Source organism: Corylus avellana, chromosome ca1 (assembly GCF_901000735.1).
Source record: "Corylus avellana chromosome ca1, CavTom2PMs-1.0".
NCBI lineage: Eukaryota > Viridiplantae > Streptophyta > Magnoliopsida > Fagales > Betulaceae > Corylus > Corylus avellana.
Window position 1 is genome coordinate 30,739,827 of NC_081541.1, and position 23,526 is coordinate 30,763,352.

Sequence of the window (23,526 nt, forward strand, 5' to 3'; positions counted from 1 at the left end):
GGGGGGGTGAATTGCAAAAATTGAAACTTTGGTGTTCGAATTGAAAAACGCTGTCAACTTTGAGGGGGTAAACTGTAATTTTTCTATATATATATATATATATATATATATATATATACTTGCATTAATATTCATTATATTTTGGACATAACAAATTTAAACCTATATGATAATGTATAGGTATATATTTTTTGTGTGGTTGAAATATTTATGTTTATATATATATATATGCATGTGCTTGAAACTAGGTATATATTAATACCTATACATTATCACGAAGTTTGCACTTTTGAATGGCAAAAGTGCAAACATTGTGAAACTTAGAGAGACTCCAAATGAATACACACTTTGGTACTATCCCCTTATATTTATAACAAATTCATATACATGAATATTGGATATGAATATTAATTAAATAACTAACCTAGTTATTGTTTTATTTTAGGGTCGTCGATCATATATAACAAATGCACATATATATATATATATACTCGCATTAATATTCACTATATTTGGACATAACAAATTTAAACCTATATGATAATGTATAGGTATATATTAATACCTATACATTATCACGAAGTTTGCACTTTTGAATGGCAAAAGTGCAAACATTGTGAAACTTAGAGAGACTCCAAATGAATACACACTTTGGTACTATCCCCTTAATTTTCCGAACAAATCTATATTCATGAATATTGGATATGAATATTAATTAAATAACTAACCTAGTTATTGTTTTATTTTAGGGTCCCCCATATATAACAAATGCATATATATATACTCGCATGAATATCCATTATATTTGGACATAAAAAATTTAAACCTATATGATAATGTATATATAGGTTTATATTTTTAACGTGGTTGAAATATTTAGGTTTATATATATGCATGTGCTTGAAATTAGGTATATATTTTTTAAGTCTTATATATTGATTCGTAATTTATGTACTTAGCGAAAAATGGACAAAAGTTGGATGACAAAGTCTAGGGATACGAGGGAATATAGAGACGGGTGTAGACTGTTCGTGGAGTTTGCAGTTAGTAACTGTAGAACCCCTGATGAAAAAATCAATTGGCCTTGCAAGATTTATCGAAATTACGAGCTTAAAAGGCGTTGTGCCATTACGGAGGAAGATACTCCGGATACTGTACGGGCAAGAGTGGGGGAACAAACACTCTCCGAGTACAATGCCGAAGACGTGGAGATCTTATTGGAGAGATGGTGTACTCGTCAGAATAAGGTAGGTCATGAGTTAAACTCTTCATTTTGTGTAGTGTCATTATATGGTTTTATTAACATGTACGGGTGTCATGTAAAATGAAATTGCTTCTTTATTGTGTAGTGTCACGAATAAAGAGTACTAAAACCAAATTTTCTTACATTATTAACATATCAATATGGTAACTGTGTAGGACTATGCGGCAAAAATGAATCGCTTACGAGCATTAAATAATACGCCCCATTGCACCGGATCAAAGAGCTATGCCAGAGTGACACATGAGGAGGTAAGTGTGTAATTTACCATGTAAACAACAAATCATTTGATATATTTAAAAATATTTGTATGTCCTATTTTTTCGGCAGGCCATATGTCTGGGCAAGTATCCTACTCGTGCAGAGAATTACATCCGCACGCACACGAAGACGGACAATACATATCCGAATGAGATAGTGGAAGAGAGATGTGTATGCTACAATTTAATTCTTTGTTTATATATTTGATAAATTATTTGCAATTAACAGTTGTATGACCCACTGACCCAATAATTAATGTAACATACAGAAAAGGATGAAGGAGCTGATACCCACCGACCCTGCAGTGTCTGCTAGCATCACAGAGGGAACGGTCAAGTGGGCGCCCACGACGCGTATGCACAGGCGCTTGGAAATAAGCCTGAGTACGCCGGTAGGGTTCGGCAGGCTGGATCGAATATTTTGCCCGTGCGGGGCTCCATACGCTCATACTATACACCATCACAAGCACGGTCAGAAAACACCAGCCACTCCATGATATCACAAGAAACGCTTGACAGAGCTCTTGAGGCGGAGAGGGCGAAGCACAAGGAAGAGATAGATGCATTGGTGGCTGCGAACAATGCACGTCAGGCAACGTTTGACGCCCGATTGCGCCAGATCGAGGCAATGATGCGGTTCAGCTCTGCACCAGAGGGAGCTTCCCCACACATTGCGGTGGTGCCATCGTCGATCGACGGCGAAGCAGGTACTGACATTTTTTAATGGTCAAATGTGTTTTTAGAACTTTACCTATATATATGTGAACTTTTAAAACCTATATATATGTCAACTTATAAATTTAGAGTATGGATATATATGTTGTAGTCATTCTCTTAATTAATGATGTAAATCCTGTTGAATTTGGTTTATATATCATGGTTGGTTTGGTGGTGGATGTGGGTACGTACGAGCTTTGCATTTGAACTGTTTTATTGGTATTATGAGATCAATGCACAACTATGGTCCTTGTAGAATATTAACAATCTAGTGTATGTGATTGTGTGAGAGTATGAAACGATCAAGTCTTAACTAGATGAATATCATAATTTTATGGAAATAATATAAAATGTTTTGAATATATGTAAAGTCCTATGTGTTAATATGCTCAACAAATTAAAATGTTAATATCTCACATAATTGCCATGGCAAAAATGAAGCACATCTGCTCATGTGTATAAATTTAACGTCAACATTGATTGCTCTGTGGAATAAATTTTTGTTTTTTTTTTATATGCATTTTTTGCTAATTAACTTCATCATCGTTTTACCTTTTTTTGTTATATCATTTACTGTGTTAGACTCAACAACTGAGTTTGGTGAATATTCGGACATTTTTCATTTTAATTTACATAGTGAATATTTTTTGGTGATTGTTTGTTTTTATCGTTTGCAGGTGATGGAGCTCATGAAGAGGATGCTATGAATGTCAATAATCAGCATTGACCGTCTAGTTCGCCATTCATACTTGTATAAAAGCTACTTTGTTGATGTAATTGTATTTATGATATCTTTTTTTATGATAACAGAGATAGTTTTTTGGTAATTGTGGTTGGTTATTGGCACTTGATATATATGTTATTTTGTGTGAGTTAAGACCTATTAGGATATGACTTATGTTATTTGTATAGATTGATGGAAAAATAGCTAGAATTATTTGCAATGATTGATGGATAAATTGTATATCAGGTTAATTGTAATCCAAAATTTGGGTATAGTCCCGAAAAAATTAAAAAAATATATATTGGGGGGGTGAAAAAAAAATAGAAAAACTAACCAATTTTTCTGACGTGTTACAAATTCACACGTCAGAACAATTTCTGACGTGCTACAATTTGACACGTCAGAAATTTCTGACGTGTCAAATTTGAAACGTCAGAAAATAATATCTAACATGTCACAAATTGACACGTCAGAAATTTCTGACGGATTGAAACTTGACACGTCAAAAATTTTTCATTTCTGATACCTATAATGTTCACGTGTGAAACACGACAAAAAGGCCCCGTCATGGACGTTTTCTGACGTGTCAGACTACCTGACACGTCAGAAAAAATACAATTTTTTGTAGTGGTACCACATTAAAAGAAGAAAAATATTAGGCTTACAAACACATTTTATAAAAAAACTTTTACAAACTGATCTGGCATGACATGATTAGGTTTCTCAAAATTTGAATTTATCTCATATCCAATCATGTTGTACCACATCAGTTTATAAATTTTTTTTTTGTAAAATGTGTTTGTAAGCCTAGCATTCTTCTTAAAAATAAATAAATATACCTAAGTGGACATAGTCCATTAGCTTAGAGTTATGTGTTCTCTTTAACATTTTAAAAGGTTAATTAAGATTCATATTGGGTTGGTCCATGTGATGATGTTGTAATTGTATGTGTCTCAAAAGTCTTATATTAATTCTTTATTTATTACTTAATTTATATAAGTGATTTCAAAAGGTTTCCATTGAAATATTGAATGCATTTAGCTAATACCACAGGCGTGAGTAGTGTGACTTTTCAGATTTAGTGGATTTAGCTGCCCACCACATAGATCCTTTGTCAGATATGGATTACCAAAACCCCCAAATGATGACAATTGACAGAGAGATTCGAAGGTCCTGTTGCATAAATATAATAAGTATTTGGCCGACAGAGATACCCAAATTCTCAATATAAAAGGAAGTGTCGCATCCCATAAATCTGTCAAATAAGACAACAACTTCGAAGGGTCCCGAGGAGCTGTGGCGTTTGTAATTGTTGGTTATTTGGCAGATTTTGATCATGTAAGGAAATTGTATTTGCAGGTGTGTAATGAGTTCTGTGAAAGTTATAAAAGAGAAACAATATAATTTTTGGCAAATGGCAAAGAGTTATATTGCATTCTATAAGTAGAGAAGAAGGTCATAAAGATCACACAATTTTCGTTTTCATTCAATTTCTCTCGGGCTCCGTTTTCGGTGTAAAATAATTTTTTTAAAATATTTTTTGTATTTTCGAGTGTTCGGTGCGACAGAAAATAATAGTCAACCAAAAATATTTTCGGTTTGACCTAAAAAGTTTCTTTAATTTATGTAAAATAGTTTTCATTTTTGAAAACCATAAATCATTTTTCGAGTTTGAACATCTTATTCAGAAATCAACAGACCTAGTCGAGATGTCGTCGGAACCTGCCAAGACTTTATCGAACCACCGTCAGAACCCAGCCAGGACCCACCGAGACCCAACCGAAACTTCTATACACAAATTTTTTATAAACTAGTTTGTACATACAAACTCCTATCGACCACTAAAGCAACATATATCATTTAAGCTATTAAAAAAACATGTGCTCACATATACTTTTAAAAGTTAGTTTATAGTAAATTTCTTTCAAACTAATCTGTTAAGAAAAACACTTGTATATATAATGTATGGGGTATATATATATATATATATATATAACCATGCACAGGGTTAAAAAGCTTTAATCATTAACCATTGCACCAAAAAATATATTATTTAGTACACAAATTTCCTCCAAGCTAGTTTCGAAGAAATTTTCTTCAACTTACTCTAATAAGTGCCAAGTGTCATCTAACATGTTTAGGTTTATTTAAGGAATAGGATCTACTCACTACAAAAAAAATTAATTTCTGACGTGACTACAATAAACGACTTTTTGCCATGTCACTAATTACTGACATGGCAAAAAATGTCACGTTAGTAAATATTTTTCTGACGTGGCAAATTTTTCTGACGTGGTTTTTTAACACGTCAGAAATTTCTGAAGTGGTAAACTAGCACGTCAGAAATTTCTGACATGCTAGTTTCACATGTCAAAAATTTGTGACGTGGTAAATTAGCACGTTAGAAATTTCTGACGTGCTAGATTCACAGGTCAGAAATTTCTGACGTGGTAAAATGCTGACATGTCACTAAAAAAATGAGCGAGACATTCAATTTTTTCCCTCTTCTTTTCCTCTTTTATTATTTATTCTTTTCAGATTTTCTTTTCTTTCTAGATCTTCTTTCCCTCTCTCAATCTCCCCCTTCTCTTTGCACGGCCTGCTCCCTCTTCTCTCTCAATCTCTCTGCACGGTAGCAGAAGAAGAAGGAGAAAAAGAAAATGAGAAGAGAAGAAGAAGAGACACTACAAAAAACCGGTCATTTTCTGACGTGGCAAACAGTGTCTATTTTTTGCAACGTCAGTAAATGCTGACGTGCTAAAATTGGCACGTCAACAAATTTTTTACTGACATGTCAAAAGTAACACGTCAAGATTTACTGACGTGTCATATTTGACACATCAGTAAATTTTAATTCAATTTAATTTTTAAATAACTTTAAAATTTATAATTTACTGACCTGTCAAAGTTAGACACGTCAGTAATTTCTGACGTGTCAAAGTGACACTTCAGAATTTTCTGACGTGTCACTTTGACCCGTCAAAATTTTATTTTTCTCTGTTTTCTTTCATTTCTGTATCACACTATGTTCTAAATTTCCACCCACTATTTTAAAACTGTTAATGATTACAGGAGAATGAAAGAATATCTGCACACCTGAGGAGAAAAAAGGGAATATAATGTTAACTCAAAGCTGCAAACAAACAAACAAAAAAAAGAAAGGGACATTAATCCAAATATGACCAAATAAAAATACAAAAAGAATTCAGAATGAAGCTCAATATTTGCAAATGCACTACATTCATGAAATATTGCTGATTGATTTCTTAACCCCTCCCCACTTCTCAAAGAAACATACCTCTAATCAAACTCACCACCTTCATCTTCAAAATGATGAAGATGAGCCTCCATTTTTAAGCTCTCTCTATTATTTACAAACTCAAGCCGAGCCTTTGTTTTTGGGCTGTCATTATTATATACAAAGCCCTTGGTTTCTACTGGCATTTGAGAACCATCAAATTTAGTTTCTTCAATGCCATTGGGAAATTCTACCACGAGTTGATATTTTCGGCAGCCTGGGGTCATCCCAGTGTCTGCCAAAGTTTGGTCTTTTTTTTTTTTTTTTTTTTTTAAAGAAGAGATATTAAAAAAAATAAATAAATTTGAAGTATTAATATTAAATTTAAGGTATTAGCACCAAATTTAAGGCATTAGCACTAAATTTAAGATGATCGAATCCCTTTTGGGTGATACAATCCCTAAAGGGTTAACCTTCCACTCTTAGATTTTAGTTTTAAATCCAAAAATAAATTTTGAGGCATTAGAAACTAAATATTAACTCATTAAAATTTAACAAAAAATTAAAAAACAAAATCTAGCAGGACTAGGAAGAGAGAGATTTTTCTACAATTTTTTTTTTTTTTTTTAATAAAGCCACATTAGACTTTGGCAGACACTTGTCTGACTCTTGGCAGCCTGATAGCAGGACTCTTCTACCACTGGAGCACCACCATCAGTCATAGAGTCAAGAGAGCCAGAGCTGCTCCCACCTGAAAGCCTCCTGTTAGCAGAAAGCCCAGACCTCTGATGCTGAAGTTGCCCATTGATATTGCTACCTAGAGCAGGGTTCCTGAATGACAAGGGTAATAGTATTTCACAATAAGACCCTCACTATTGTGCACAAAAAAAAAAAAAAAAAACTATATACAAGGGAAACAGCAAGAGTCATTACAGATGCACATTAAGCAAAACATATAATTTTATTTGATTGATAGGTTGCAAACCCATCCAGTAGATCTTAGACCCACGAACTCAAACTCCATCCATTCTGATAAGAGGAAGTGGTACTACTTAAGCCACAGCTAGTAGCACATCAAACAAAACATATAATCAACAAATATCAAGCTTTATCTAAGTAAGTGTTCTTCAGTAAATAAAAGGAAGAAACAGGTCTCCATACATCCTAAAACATAATGGAAGAAAACACTGTTATTTAAGTAACAGTTGCATCTCCAGAAATAAGTAAAATAAATGGACTCAAAAAAAAAAATTCGGACATTTTAAGAAATGGTTAATAAAATTATAATTCGGACATCATAAGAAATTCGGACATCTGACGTGCCATATTTGGCACGTCAAGAATTCCTAGCGTGCCAAGCTGGCACGTTAGGCATGTGGCCTTGGGAAGGCCAACGCCTGTTGGCCGTCCCATCGCCCACGCATTCTTTCCTTTTTTTTTGGTTTTCTCCCATTTTTTTTTTGGTTCTCTCCCGCCCAGCCATTATTCTTCCCTCCCCCATTTTTTCTTTTTTTTCTTCTCTCCTCCGGCGCGCCCTCAGCTCCCTCATCATCTCCCGCATGCTCTCTCTCTCTCAGCTCTCTCTCCCAGCTCTATCTCTCAGCTAGCACTCTCTCTAGCTCTCGAGCTCACTCCCCATCTCCGGCGGCCAGCTCCATCACTTCGCTGTTGCCGTCTCCGGCGGTTCTCCGGCCGAAACTTCTCCGTCAATCGATCTACTCCATCTCTCCTGCAGGTATATATATATATATATATATATATTGTGTTGTTTTTGTAGCTAGAAGCAGAAGAAAAAAAAAATGAGAAGATAAGAAGATTTTTTGGGTTTTTGAATTTTCAGGTTGATTTTTTGATTTGGGTTTTAGATTTTTTGAAGATTTTTTGGGTTTCGGTTTTTGAAAAGGGAGAAAAGAAGAGAGGGAGAGGGCTGGAGAAACGACAAATTGGTGAAAAAAATTTAAAAAATATATACTTTAATTGAAAAAAAAAATTTCCACAAAAAATTTAAAAAAAGAAAAATTATTATTTTTTAATAATTTTTTAAAATTTACTGACATGTCAATTTTGACATGTTAGGAAATTTATTGACGTGTCAAAATTTGACACGTCAGTAAATTTTGACGTGTCAAACAGTAGTACGTCAGTAAAAAAAAATTTACTGACTCCTATGTTTTTCACCTTCAACACACGTCAGAAACACCACGTCATAAAAGTTTTCTGACGTGTCAAACACATGACACGTCAAAAAACTCTGGTCAAGAAAAAAATGATCTTTTGTAGTGACTTCATTTCAAATAAAATGGAGAGAATCCAATTAGTGTTTTTTAGAAGGGTTAAATTATCTTTTTAATTTTTTGGTCAATTTTACCCCTCTAAAATACACTAACGGGATATTCACAATTTCATTGAAATTGAGATGAGCATTTTCCAAAAATCAATATTTGGGTTCCTAGATTAATAAAATGACAATAAGTAATTGTTAAAAATGTTAAAGAAACATGTGAAATATGATTCATACTTATTATAGTAGGTCGGATAAAATTTAGGGTTAATAACTTTTTTGGTACCTCAGTTTTCACATTTTTATTTTTTCCCCCCTAAGTTTTAAAACATGACAAATTTAGTACCCAACCTATAGGAAAAGACAAAATCAATACCTCCGTTAATTCCGTCAGTCCCATTTAACAGAATTTCCACGTGTCACTTTCAAAATATGCCACGTGTCCTAAAAAGTAAAAATAATTAATAATTAATAATAATAATTAAATAATTAAATAATAATAAAATAAACTAGATGGACAGTGGGCGTGCTCCGGCGTGAACTAGCCGGACGGCACCGCCGTTGCCATACGTGGGTCATTTTCTGCTTCTCCGCCTCTCTCTCTCTCGCCTCACTATCTCCGTCCCTCTCCCAGCTCTCTCTCTCTCTTCCTTCAGATAAGTTTGAGAGGAATCAGATGCTGAGGACATGTATGATATTGATCTTGATTTCCCCTTACCGTAAGTGCAGACAATACTCAAACCGTAAGTTTGGATGAATCTTCTTCTTCCTCATTCCTTGCTAGTGCAAACAATACCCAAACCAGCATTCCAACTCAGCCATCTGGGTTTGCAGAATCATTTTCGTAGAAGCTTTTGTAGAATCAAAAGTTTGCAGAATCATTTTCATTCTCGTCCAAACAAGTACACAACCAACCAAACGACCCACAAATCTTTAACCACCATAAGCCAATTTTCCAAGAAAACCTAACATATTCTCAAATCTCAATTCAACCACCTACCGAGAACTACCCAGAATTCAGCCATGGCAGAGAACATAAAATCAAACCCAAAGTTTAATCAACAACAAACTCAATCTTCGATACCCATTCGGCCAAGAATACCCAGAAAATCAACAAAGCACCCAAAACACTAAGAAACAGAGCAAATCAACAGAAACCCAGAACAAGGCAAATCCACCACAACCAAAACAGAACAATCGACCAACCGACCAAAACACCACAAAAAAAAAAAAAAATTGGACAAAACCCAACCCAGAAAATCAAACCAAAATAACCCAAAATCAAGCCTCAACTTCAACCAGCCAAGACCTGCCTGGGTTACCAGTGTGGATGAGAGAGAAAGAGGTGACCCACCAGTGTTTTCCATCCTATGTCAATCCAGTGGGGGTGGGTTTGGCCGGTTGGGTGATGGGTTTTCCGGTTGCGTTCGCGGTATCCGGTGGCCGGCCGTCTCCCGTCGGTGAGGGGGAGAGGGAAGAGGAAAGAGAGGAACAAAGATGAAGAAGGCAGCTCGTGTGTTTTTTTTTTTTTTTAAAAAAAAATTAGGTTTAGTTTTTTTTATTATTATTATTAATTATTTCTACATTTTAGGACACGTGGCATATTTTGAAAGCGACACGTGAAAATTCTATTAAATGGGACTGACGGAACTAACGGAAGTATTAATTTTGTCTTTCCTCATAGGTTGGGTATTAAATTTGTCATGTTTTAAAACTTAGAGGGAAAAAAATAAAAAAATGAAAACTGAGGTACTAAAAAAGTTATTAACCTTAAAATTTACTTTTTGATACATTCACAAAAGGAGAGGATCCTATTATTTAAGATAGAATCAACGCACCATGAAAAGCCAAGTGTGTAAATTCGTCCAACATTAAATTATTAGTTTTCAATGCATTTATATATTTATTTTTTGCTGTTTGTTTGCATAGCATATAAAATTCATATAATATTATTAATTAACCTAAAATTAAAACTTTCTTTCACAATATAAAATATAGAGAGAGAGAGAGAGCAACATCAAAAATTAAACTAGTTGTATAGGGGCAGAAATATATTGATCAGCCCCTCTAAAAATTGGTGTATGCCTCTATGAGCAGCGAGCACACGGTATTCTTTAGTAAAAGGCGAAAGAATAGTTCGCTCTGTGCTCACTGCGAGGCTCCATGAGTTAGATGAGTAGTTTACAACATATTATATAGGCATAGTCCCACTCCGCGTTTTATCTTCTAGTCGATGTGGGAATTGTATCTTCTATTTATATTCATCAAAACATTTGAATACCCATGCCGCGCTTAATGGAATTTGTGCATAGAAACATTATCTATATACTAGAATCGCGATGCTTAAATTAAAAAGAAAGGTGCATCAATTGTCTTGCTTGGTTAATTTGTAGTTTAAATGTAAATGTTTAATTTCCTAAGCATTCCTTCAAACAACCATATTTGAACTACTGACCTATAAAACAATTAATTACTTGGTTAAATCACCACTTAAATCTTAATCCAAAAGATTTAATCAATACATTAACAAATATATCGTATTTCATAGGGATCTCTATTTCTTAAGGCCTTAATCAAATATGTTATTATTTTCGATCTATGCAATCAAACATCTTAATTAATAATCAATTGAGTTGGCCCTACTTGCAGTAGTAGCCATTATTCCACAAAAGAAAGAAAGAAAAAAATTTTCCAATTAGGACAAGAGATCCATCCACGTGCCTTCGGGAAATGCAACATAACTAAGATAAGGAAAGGCCTCAATAACAGATTGCACAGCATGAATGGATTTCACTGTATATCTTGTAAATCCAGCCTTTTCAAGAAGAAATTTACACTCCTTCAATGTCCTTTCTTTGCCAGCATTTGTATGAGCCATCATCGCCATGTCCAGCGCCAACCTCGCATCACTTAGCTCGTCCATTTTTCCTTCTGCTTCAATCACAGCCTCAACAATTATTACCTTGCCTTTCCCCTCTGAAATTGCTTCTCTGCATTTCTTAAGGATTTGGACGCACTCCTTGTCACCCCAATCATACAGAATCCACTGCGCGCATGTAATTCACAAAGGTTAGTTATTTATTTAAGCAATACATATAATTTATATATATAAAAAAAAATATACGTAGAATTAAAGGTCTTTTATTTTCTTACCGTCCGTGTGGAATCATGGTACTTACCATTAGGAAAGCCGCATCGGCCTTTGGAACACTTTGAAACATGTCACCCCCAACACGTTCAACACCATGGAACTCTGCCGCATTAGAGACAACATGAGGACACTACAAAAAAACGGCCATTTCTTCACGTGGTAAACAATAATATTTTTTCGGCACGTCAGTAACTGCTGACGTGTCAAAAGTAGAACGTCAACAAATTATTTACTGACATGTTAAAATCTACCCGTCAAGAATTCCTGACGTGTTGATTTCAACACGTCAGCATTTACTGACGTGTTGTTTTCAACATGTCAGTAAATTTGAGTCAAATTTAATCTAACATTATTTTAAAATTAATAAATAATGGATTGATTATTTACTGACGTGTCAAATACTAACACGTCAATAATTGTTGACGTGTCAAAGTGAAACGTCAACAATTGTTGACGTGTCAAAGTGACACGTCAAGAATTGTTGACGTGTCAAAATGACACGTCAATAATTATTGATGTGTCAAAGTGACACGTCAACAATTCTTAACGTGTCAAAATGACACGTCAAGAATTGTTGACGTGTCATTTTGACACGTCAAGAATGGTTGACGTGTCACTATGACACGTCAATAATTGTTGACGTGTCATGGTGACACGTCAACAATTATACTATATATATATAAATTAATGCTTTAAACATCAATGACGATGAAAAGCAAAAAATCTTTAGAATCTTTCAAAACAATGATTTTTCTGATTATTCTTCCAATGATGATCTTCCATCCTCTTCGGATTCTGATTATCATTCTGCTTCTGATATTTCCATAAATTGTTTTAAAAATGGTTGTGCTGATTCTTGCTGCAATCCAAAAACTTGTTATGTTTTGACAAAATCAGAAGAACAAGAAGATTTACTTCTGACTTTGATTTCAAAAATTGAAAATCCTGATTTGAAAGAAGAGTATCTTAAAAAACTTAAGAAACTCATGGTTAATGATTCTGAAAAACCTATCGGCACTAAAATCTCTCTTGAAGATACCTTGAAACGATTTTCAAACCAAAAATCCAAGGTAGTTACTATCTCAGATTTGCAGCTTGAGATCAGTAACATCAAGAAAGAAATTGCTGATTTGCAAAATGACTTGCAAATGGTTAAAACTGATAACAAAGAATTACAACAAAAGCTCTTGCTTTTTGGCCTTCAACAATTTTTCCCGGAAAATTCCGGTAATGAAAATGTTAACAATAACGTTAACAAGTCTGAGCATGATGATGAAGCTGAATCCAGTTATAAGCTTATCTCTAACGATGACGTTAAAATTGTCAGTTCTATTCATAAAATTGTTCCTCCTAGATGGTATTCAAAAGTTCATATTTCTATTGCTCCTGATTATGCTTTTGATGTCATTGCTTTGATTGATTCTGGTTGTGATTTGAATTGTTTTCAAGAAGGATTTATTCCTAGCAAGTATTTTGAAAAATCTACTCAAAAGATGGACTCTGCGAGTGGAAACAAAATGCACATTGATTTTGAATTAAAAAATGCTTATGTTTTACCAGCATAATGTTCATTTTCACATTCCTGCTGTTCTTGTCAAAAATATGGGTGAAAGAGTAATTCTTGGAATGCTTTTTCTTGCTTTACTTTATCAATTCTCAGTTAACGAGATTGGTTTGTCAACTGTTAAATTTGATATTAATATTCAAATCCCTTTTTCCTCTAGATTTGAAATTGATGTTAATAGGTTGGGTATCAAGTTTGGTCAGAACCCTGTCCTAGAGTTGGATAAGGACCCTGCCCCTGTCAGAATTCTATCTTGCTTAAACACCCCTCTAACGGTTGTGTTTTCCCAGAATTCTTTGTTCATACCTATTCCCAGCATATGGCGCATATTACTATTTCTGTTTTGCGAAAAATAATTTTGACATTATTCTGCATATACTTTATAAAGGTTTTTACCTTTTTAATTTTGATTATTTTCCTTTCCAATTTTTGCAGTGCCACCATGGCAGGCAAAAAAGACAAAGAGAAAAATGTTTCAAAGGCTTTGACTATAAAGTCAGAGTCTTCCATTGCTCCCATTGCTTCTCCTTTACCATTTTCATCTGTTGCCTTAACCAACAGATTCACTCCTTTCAATCCTGGTTCCCAGGTTTCCTACTCCAGCACACTAACTACTCCCTATGATCCCTTTGCGGATCCTTCCCAGAAACCATCCATTAAGTACGACAAGACGTCGGAATACATGACCCTCCCTTATTCCCAAAATTTATTCTTTGTTGAGTTGAATCGAGTTTCCTCTTCCCTCTCCCCTCGAGATATTGCCGTCTCCTATTTTCCTCCAAATTTTCATTGGATCCCTGAACATCCTTCGAAAAATTTAGCTTTTTATTCTGCTATCTTGAAACAAACAGGTTCTGTTTTCTTTAAAACCATCCCAGACAAGATTAATCCCCAGAAAGCAATTTACCACAGTGTTTATTTCAAGAAAGTTATTTTGGAAAAGGAATGGGGAAGTCACCCTTCTGCCTCCAGGTCCCTTAACGGGTTTAATATTCCTTGTAATTATTATGATTACATTGATGCTCATTTTAAATTTTTGCTTCACCAAACCTCGAAATTTGAACATTCTTGGTTTGTCAGTTTCGACAAAGATTTCTGCGGTATCCTTCCACTATGGTTCGCCAGGTGGTGGAATCAATTCGGGCTTCTCCCTGATATTCTCCCTCTTCAACTTGTTGATGCCTTCCAATTGTTCAGAAGCAACTACAAAGTTGATAGTTATGGAGCTAAGTTTCTTCCTATGCTCCATTTTGTTAAAAAGTTCAAAATTCCTTGGATTCTAAAATGGCAATACCACCTTTCAGAAGACAAAATTCAAAGACATTGGTACATCAAATGGTGGGATAAATGCTCACTAAACGATTCCATTGTCCTTGCTGTTAAAAATATGGCTCATGCCCCTAAGGCCCTTCCTGCCCCAAAGGCATCTGCTTTGTCAAATTTATTAATTCCCCCCAGTGCTTTCTCCTCTCCAAAACGAGAAATAGAAAGTTCCCCTGCTTCTTCCCAATCGGCCTCTTCAAGTTCTTCAAAGAAGAATTCTTCCAAGAAAGAAATGATTGAAGCCTTACTTGCTGCCCTGGATAAATTAGATGATGATGGAGATGAAACGTCTAAACCATCAGCTGAGAATCCCATCCAGGTCCCTCCTTACCTTGAAGATTCATAAGACTATTATCCCTACCCAGGGGCTGAAGACATGTGAATGTTGGGGCCCTTTATGGCCCTCAGATAGGCCCATAACGGCCCTCAGATTTCATTTCATCATCTAGCCTCTCACAACGGCTAGTTTTCTCAGGTTTTCCCAGATTGGCTTCATAACAGCCAAATTGTTCAGTTCAACAGATCTAGCCCATAACGGCTGAGATTTCAAGTTTGTCATTGATCTTAACTTGAGAGGATGTTTTCAAACCGGGAGATTTCTTCAAATCGGGGAGAGAAATCAAAGGTTTTTCAATCTTAAGAGGAATAGGAGATTTTTTCAAATCAACAGAAGAAGAGGGAATTTGTTCTTCAATCCGGTCCAGCTGTTGTCCCATGATATGAAGAGAATGACTAATAAAATTGTTTTGTTCGATAATTCTTCTATCGTTAGTGATAGGATCCTTATCAACAATTTTGAAAGGAGAACATTTTACAACCAATTTGTTGACATCAAGAAGAGTATTTTCAACAGGAGGATGAGAAGCCCTAACCTGAGTTTTATCTTCTTTAACAAAAGTTCTTTTGACAACGTTCAAAACATTTTCGACAGGGAAATTCTTTTGAAGGTAATCAAAAAACAAAATATGTTTTTAGGACTTAATCATCATCTCGGTCCATTTGACTTTGATGAGATTTTGTTCCTGAACAGAATACTTGGCACGGTAAGCATGCCGCAAAACACGATTTTCATCAGAATTAAAGTCTTTTGACAACGCAGGCCAATCAATGACAGAAAAGAAGTCATTGATAGGAGTAACAGCAGTTAAAACACTACACTGATGAGGAAGAGAAGCAACAAAGTCTGATGCAGTAGGAGAAAGAGATCCACCTTCGTCATCCGTTTGAGGATGATTTTTGGTAGAATAAAAAGCAGAGGAGACTTGGGAATGGGTAGAAATTCCTTTAAGTTTCAAATCAGGGTTAACTGGAGGAGAAAGAGGAGGAGGAGCGTTAAGGGACTCATCCACTTCTTTGTCACGACGACGGAGTCCTTCTGAGGTTGTGGAACCAGCAAAAGAATTCCTTCGTTCGTTAACCAACAAAGGTCTTTCGAACAGAGGTCTTTCGATTCTGTTAGAAAGTCCAAAATCAGAAAAATTGATTTTGACAGATCCATCCATGTTTTGCTGGATGTAATCAAGACTAGTGGAATCATTAACTACTCGAGAAGGTTTTGAAACGCCTTCCAAGAACCACTCGTTGGGGAGGTCAATCTCATCCCAGCGAATCATCTTTGGAGTTTTGATATTAGCATTCTGAGTAGAACTCTGAATTAACAAAGTAGATTCACCTGGATTCTTGATCACAGCTTGTGGATCTAGATTTGTCTTCATCAATTTATAATAAATACGGTAGATGATAGCAAGAGGTCTGCTACCTTCTTCCATATTATAACCAGAAGACTTCATGTTAAGCGTCAAAGCTTTCAAAACATGAATGTCATGCAATGCAAGTGACATGTTTGGGAAAACATCAAAATGAATAGGACCAAGAAACAAGGAAGATTGGATCATTCCAAGGATACTGGTCTTAAAATCAAGAAATCTTGCGTCACGCAAGCAAAGCAAAACAGAAGCATTAATACCGAGTCAAGTCAATGGCTTGACTGCAACTTGGGCACAACCAACATGCAAAAACTTGTAACCTTTGGCAAGAGATTCGTTAATGAATTTCTTGTTAAACAAAGTGATGGTCTGATCTTTGCCGGTAATAGCAAAGGTCTGTTCCACCGTTTTGACAGAAAACTGGGTTTTAAATGAACCTTTAAACCAAGAAGAAGTAGTGTAAACATCCTTAGCGTCCAGCTTAGGGATGTTCCATTTATCAAAACATAAATTATTATCAGATTCAACAGAAAATTTTTCAAAATTAACCACGTCAGGTGGCAAACTGGACTGAGAGCTAACAGAAGAATTAGATCTCCACATTATGACATACAAACTAGACTCAAAATTACTCACTGGGTGAAGTCTTAAAGGATCTCATCCTAGGTACTCACTCACTGTGTAAACTTCCTAAGGATCTCCTTCCTAGGACACTAGACTATCTGCACATACCCTTGGCCTAACCCTCTGGTGAAACTATCCACACATACCCTTGGCCTAACCCTCGGCTGAAACCAGAACTATTCACACATACCCTTGGCCTAGCCCACAGATCTTCTTCACGCCCTAACGCCAACCCAGGCTTAAGCGGGACTTACAGATACCTCGACTACTGTAGTGACGGGGTGGTGAACTACCGTTCCTTACAACAAAGGTGACGGGGTGGTGGACTACCGTTCCAACAAAAGTGACGGGGTGGCAGACTACCGTCTAACAACCTAAGATCTCGACACAGAGAAGGTAAACTGGGAGTAAGGAAAGAGGAAGAGAGCAAGACATTACTCAGGGGGTTCAGAAGAGAAGGGTGTACATCAAGGCAGCAAAGAGACCGGAACTCTTATGTAGATCTCTTTCTCCTACTGCATCAGATTTCAAGTTTGTCATTGATCTTATGGCTTCCAATCTAGCCCATAACGGCTGAGATTGGTATCACTCTCCCCTACTCCCCTTGCATCTATATGCATATATATATATATATATATATATATGATCCCAACATTATTAGGGTAATTTAATATTGTACAGTATGATCGAATCCCAATTAACATTCAATAAAATTAATTTTTAGAAAACAAGCACCGACCAGTACTTTAATATATACTTTTCTTCACGTGGCATGTACCGTAACCCATTCCATTTGAACATTCAAAACTTAAAAAAAAATTCCAACGGTTAGCCATGTTTTACTCGAGATACCATATATATATATATATATATAGCAAAACCATGCAAAAGGATATTTATATAACATGAATTTAACGTGCATGCATGGTTCAAATTATACTAAAGGATATATATATATATGTACGTATAACATGCATTTTTCTCGATCTCGTTCATTTAATTGTGAGATACCAAATTTGGTATTTCATTAATTAAAATAATTAAAGTAACAATATTGGTGATCGATGATATTAACGTTTTGACAAACACACACACACACACACACACACACACACACATATATATATATATATATATATATATCATGTACGCTATATATCAATTAGGTTTTAGCCATGCGTACATTAAAATGAAAATTGTTGTTTGTAAGATTAATTGCACTATTCATGTACATCAAATAAAACCAAATACATGAGAACTCAAATGAAATACAAAAGAGGAAAATGGAAATTATATTAGTATTAATATAATTAATACTATATTATAAACATATAAACATATAAACATGTATATATATATATATATATATATATATATTTCCTGACGTGCCTATGTGGCGCGTCAGGAGCGTGCCTTGGTGTAACAACCTCGATTTTAAAAACTCTCATATAAACAATATTAAATAGATTAAAAGAATAAATGAATAAATTAGATCAATGATATATGGATTAATGATATTGAATAACTATTTAGTGTTACAAGTATATTACATTGATTTTTGACATCTTTTGTATATCCATTCAATTCTAAAATTTAGCTTCACTAATATGTTTATGAGCATAATTAAACACAATCTAGTAAATAAATTATTTATATTGGTGTTTAGTGAAGTTAGAAATTAATTTGAAGCTTTGTAGTTTTTGGCCTAAAAAGCAGTATCTTAATTTTCATACTGTCTAAATGGGATTAAAACTGCTAAAGAAAGATACCAAGGCTAGCCACCTTTGTTGAAAGCTTAAAGTCTTCTAGTAATGATGATTATAGTAAATATCATGATTATAATGATTTAATAAGGCAAGTGGCCAAGTGGGAATGCAAATAGTTAAAGCCTAAGTTGAATTGGAAACTTTGTATAGGCCAAAAGTAGACTCAAACGAACTCGGATGAAGTCGAACCAAAAATATAAAATGTTTGTTTCAGAGTCCTCTATCTACTCTCAAAATTTCATGTCAATCGGAGTATGTTTGGACATTGAAAAATGAATCGGAATACACTGCCCTCATTTTGGACGAAAATATCAATTGGTATAGAGCATGAAATATGGACTAGGTTCATTCTTTTGATTAAATACATCTCAACCCTTAGATCAAATGTGTAAAAATAAATCCTAACCATCCATTCTCTTATAAATAGAGCCTATAGCTAAATTCACTTTCACTTGAGTTTTTACAATCTTAGAACAAGTAAAATTGTTTGCTCCTCCTTTCATTTTATTTCTTAGTTCTACTCAAATACCATATAGCCTAGATCTTTCTTGTAGTGTTCAAGCGTTTTACTAAAACTAGCTACCTAGAGAAGATTTGGTGGAGTTTTACTTCTAAAGGATTATTGGGTAAGTGTTTCATGTATAAATATCATGATTTATTGCTTTTATTACTTGTCCTCATTTAATTGTTTAAAAACCCAATAAAGCGTATAATGTAAAATAAAGTAATGGAACAAGTGAATTAATAATAAAGAGTTAGTGGACAAAATCAATTAAGGACTTATAATATTATCTATATATTATTTACTTTACAGTATTTACATTCAGTCATTTCTTTTATGTCATTTTAAATTTCTGTTCATATTTCTGGCGGTAAAGACTATTTGAGGTCATCCCCGAAATATGCATTTAACATTTACATTCAGTCATTTCTTTTATGTCATTTAAATTTCTGTTCATATTTCTGGCGGTAAAGACCATTTGATGTCATCCCCTAAATATGCATTTAACATTTACATTCAGTCATTTCTTTTATGTCATTTAAATTTCTGTTCATATTTCTGGCGGTAAGGACCATTTGAAGTCATCCCCGAAATATGCATTTAACATTTACATTCAGTCATTTCTTTTATGTCATTTAAATTTCTGTTCATATTTCTGGCGGTAAAGACCATTTGATCTCATCCCCGAAATATGCATTTAACATTTACATTCAGTCATTTCTTTTATGTCATTTAAATTTCTGTTCATATTTCTGGCGGTAAGGACCATTTGATCTAATCCCCGAAATATACATTTAACATTTACATTCAGTCATTTAATTAGTTATATATGACTATTTTAGATTAATATAATAAAATGAGTAAGTAAAGATGAAGTGACGGATAATAAATAAATATAAAAAGATGAGTGTCTTTAAACAATGATATTATTGGAGAATGAACTAAGTATTGTTTGTATGTATGTATTATATGCAGAAGTGGAGCATAATACTACACTAAGGAGAGTAAGTATGGATATACTTACTGAGTACTAGCTTTGTTTTATTGTTATAGGAATTCTTATTTTGTCTTATTGATATAATTTTGCAATACAACTGCTGCATAATGTGTCTAATAAAAATGGGCTGATAAGATAGCCACCTTAAGAACAAGCTGGGTGGATTGCCGCGAGGAACTGTCGGTATCTCAGTGGATGGGGGTATATAACCGTCCAAAAGGCCTAATATATAACTAAGCTGGGGCGGTGTAGTTGCCAGCACCAAACAGGTAAACCTCTAAAGTGTGAGGGACATAACGGACGTAAGCGGGCTGAGAGCTCATGAGAAGAGGTCTGAAGAAAGATTATCATAAAACACAAACTAATCTGTCATTACGCTGCATTCACAACTCATTCATTATTATATATTTTAGTCTTTAATCTTATTTGTTCAAACTAGTCTTTTAGTCTTTATATCTAGGAAAATAGATTACTCACTTGTTTGCCTATGTAAATATGATAACGTCATCTTTACATAGATCTTGATGCAGGGATAGAAAGTGAGGACGATGGTCCTTTTACTAGTTTTGATGGTTGATAGACCATCTGCTGCAGGATTTATGCTTACTCTATGGAGCAAGTCTCATTTATGTTAATCGCTTTTATTATGTATGGTGATGTGTGTAAACTTAATAGATATTACTATGTTAATTTAGGTGCCGTCTGTGGCATATATTTGGTACACCTAGTGTATACATATGTTGTAATGAAAACCATGTTTCTATTTTATTTAATAATATATCACCTCGAGGTATTTCAGTCAGCTCAACTGTGTTGTGTAAGTTATTCCTAGGTCATAGAAAAAGAAAAAAATATACATACTCCGCTGTAAGATTGTATTTTCTAAAGTTGCAGCGTCACGACTTCGATATTTGCTAGCTCAAATATCGGGGCGTTACACTTGGGAAGGCCAGCGCTTGCTGGCCGTCCCATCGCACGCACCTGCTACCACTGATATTTTATTTATTTTTTTTATTTTATTTTTTTTTATTTTCCCTCCTGCAGCTAGCTTTCATCCCCCACCCGGCCAGCTCGTCTCTCTTCTCTCCCGCCAGGCGCCAGCCCTGCTTTTGTTCTTCTGCATATCTCCTCTCTCACTCTTCTTCATTTTCTTCTACCTTCTCCTACGTTTTCTCCAGCCGTGATCAGCTCTATCTCTCTGCCGGAGCGCCGTACGTACCATTCTCTCTAGCTAGCTCACTCCCCGTCGCCGGCCACCGCCTCCACAGCGCCGTTGCCGTCTCCGGCGATTCTCCGGCCGAATCTGCTCCGCCAATCTCCTCCATCTCACCTGCAGGTATATATATATATATATTTTGTTTTATTTTATATATACTATTGTTTTTTATTATTGCAGATTAATATATATATATGCATATATTGTGTTGTTTTATGTTGTTTTATTTGATATATACTATTGTTTTATTATTGCAGAATATATATATATGTGCATATATTGTGTTGTTCTATATTGTTTTATTTTATATAGTTTTTAGGTAATATATATATATATATATTGCAGAATATATAAAATATATACATTATGTTGTATATTGCAGAATTTTATGTTTCATTTTGTCATATATTCGCATGATGTTTCAATAATGTATGGGATTGAGTATTTGTGAGCTTGTAATTGATGTTAAATTTTTTTTTTTTTTAAGGAATATCTATTAATTAATTACTTATTGTACGTTGAAAATATAGATGCATGCAAAATGATGTTTCTTATGCTAGGTAGGTTTTTCTTTGTAAATATAATTGCTTTTTAAATGTGGCTATGTTTTTTTTTTTTTTTTTGGTGGGTTTGTTTAAATGAAAATGTTGGCTTATTAGTAAGGAATTTATAACACATTACGTCAATTTTAATCTATCATTCATTTCAATATATATCGTTTGACCTTCTAATTAAGTACGTGTAGTGCGTGGTGACATATAATATTTATAGAGATTTAATTTAAGTTGTTGTTTAATTAATATTCACAGTTAATGTGTTTTTTAATATTCTTTTAACCGTAACGTTATGGATTAATGTGTAAGTTATAAATTCACACACGAGGGTTCACTTCGAATTACATGGATTTAATGGGAAAATTCATTGGCAAACGTGCAAATCTTGTCAAACTTAGAGAGACTTCAAATGAATAAGTAAAAAGTCATGACTTTGTTTGTTACACTATTTTTTTTATCACACTTTTGTTTTGAGTGTTTTTAACAAGTCTAATCATAATTAAACACATAACGTAAACACTTGCAAAATATATTTAATTCGATTCTTACTTCATTTTATCCCACATATATTATTTTTCAAACAAAAAAAAACCATACAAAACGGTCCAAACGGTACAATTGTGATTAATATGAAAGAAATTAATCTAATGTGCCAATAACCGAAGAAACGTTCGGACCAATAATATATATTACGAAAACATACACCATATTTTCAAGACACTCAAAATTCTTTTAACCTTTATACATGTCATATTAAAAATAAATAAATACACCAAACAAAAGAGTTGTATTACCCATATATGCATGTCATCACCTAGTAATTCATGCCAAAGGCTAACGACATTTAAGCTATATTTATTGTATTTAGGGTCCTCGTAACGAACCTAGCTCGGTAGATGTACTAGAACAACCTTATAAGTTATAAGCTAGCTACAATTAATTTGTTTAGGGTCCCCACCAAAGAAAATGCTTAAATTTTGGATCAAGTATTTTTTTTTTTATTTGGTTTTTGTAGATTAATTATAATAGATAAGGGTTATAAATACACCCTTCAGTACGGATGAATGTAGATACGCATGAATATGTATATATTTTTGGACATAAATAATTTAACCCTATATGAGAATGTATAGGTTTATATTTCTAATGTGGTTCAAATATTTAGGTATCGGTTTATGTTTATATACATGCATGTGCTTGAAAGTAGGTATACAATTTGTAAGTCTTATGTATTTATTCCTAACTCATGTACGTAGATAAAAATGGACAAGAGTTGGATGACAAAGTCTAGGGGTACGAGGGAATACAGAGACGGGTGTAGATTGTTTATGGAGTTTGCAGTTAGTAACTGTAGAATCCTTGATGGATTCATCTATTGCCCTTGTTCACTTGATGGATTCATCTATCGAAAGTAGAGCTGTGCAACTGTGCAAGCATGTTCACTTGCAATCAGGTAAAACACGTGCCTCGCTCTAAAAACACGTGAATCATAGACTATTTTCAAAGTTGAAAACAGCACATGCTGACTTGTTTCACCTCTTCGCTCATCCCCACAAGACCCCCACCACCCCCCCCCCCCCGTGTCAGCCGTCAGACCCAACGCGCGCCCATCATCAGATGGCGTACTGCCAAGCGTCAACCA

The 23,526-nt window shown here is 34.4% G+C and overlaps 1 protein-coding gene and 1 non-coding gene across 2 annotated transcripts; both read right to left on the reverse strand.

Annotated features, from left to right (window-relative positions):
* Nucleotides 1–10,526: 10,526 nt before the first annotated feature.
* On the reverse strand, nucleotides 10,527–10,642 carry LOC132168270 (U5 spliceosomal RNA). The gene has a single exon (XR_009438791.1). It is a non-coding gene; the product is annotated as a U5 spliceosomal RNA (small nuclear RNA).
* Nucleotides 10,643–11,176: 534 nt separating this feature from the next.
* On the reverse strand, nucleotides 11,177–11,702 carry LOC132169769 (flavonoid 6-O-methyltransferase 4-like). The gene is made up of 2 exons (XM_059580747.1): nucleotides 11,661–11,702; nucleotides 11,177–11,527 (listed from the first exon to the last, which is right to left on the reverse strand). The coding sequence occupies exons 1-2, from the start codon at nucleotides 11,700–11,702 to the stop codon at nucleotides 11,177–11,179; spliced, it is 393 nt and encodes a 130-aa protein (XP_059436730.1).
* Between the last annotated feature and the right edge of the window lie 11,824 nt (nucleotides 11,703–23,526).

What these genes read in the sequence shown, in the direction of transcription:
- LOC132169769 (XM_059580747.1), bottom strand. Translation starts at nt 11,702, where the DNA reads ATGTTTCAAAGTGTTCCAAAGGCCGATGCGGCTTTCCTAATG. An exon ending in CCGATGCGGCTTTCCTAATG is followed by an intron (nt 11,528 to 11,660) that starts GTAAGTACCATG and finishes ACATGCGCGCAG; the next exon opens with TGGATTCTGTATGATTGGGG.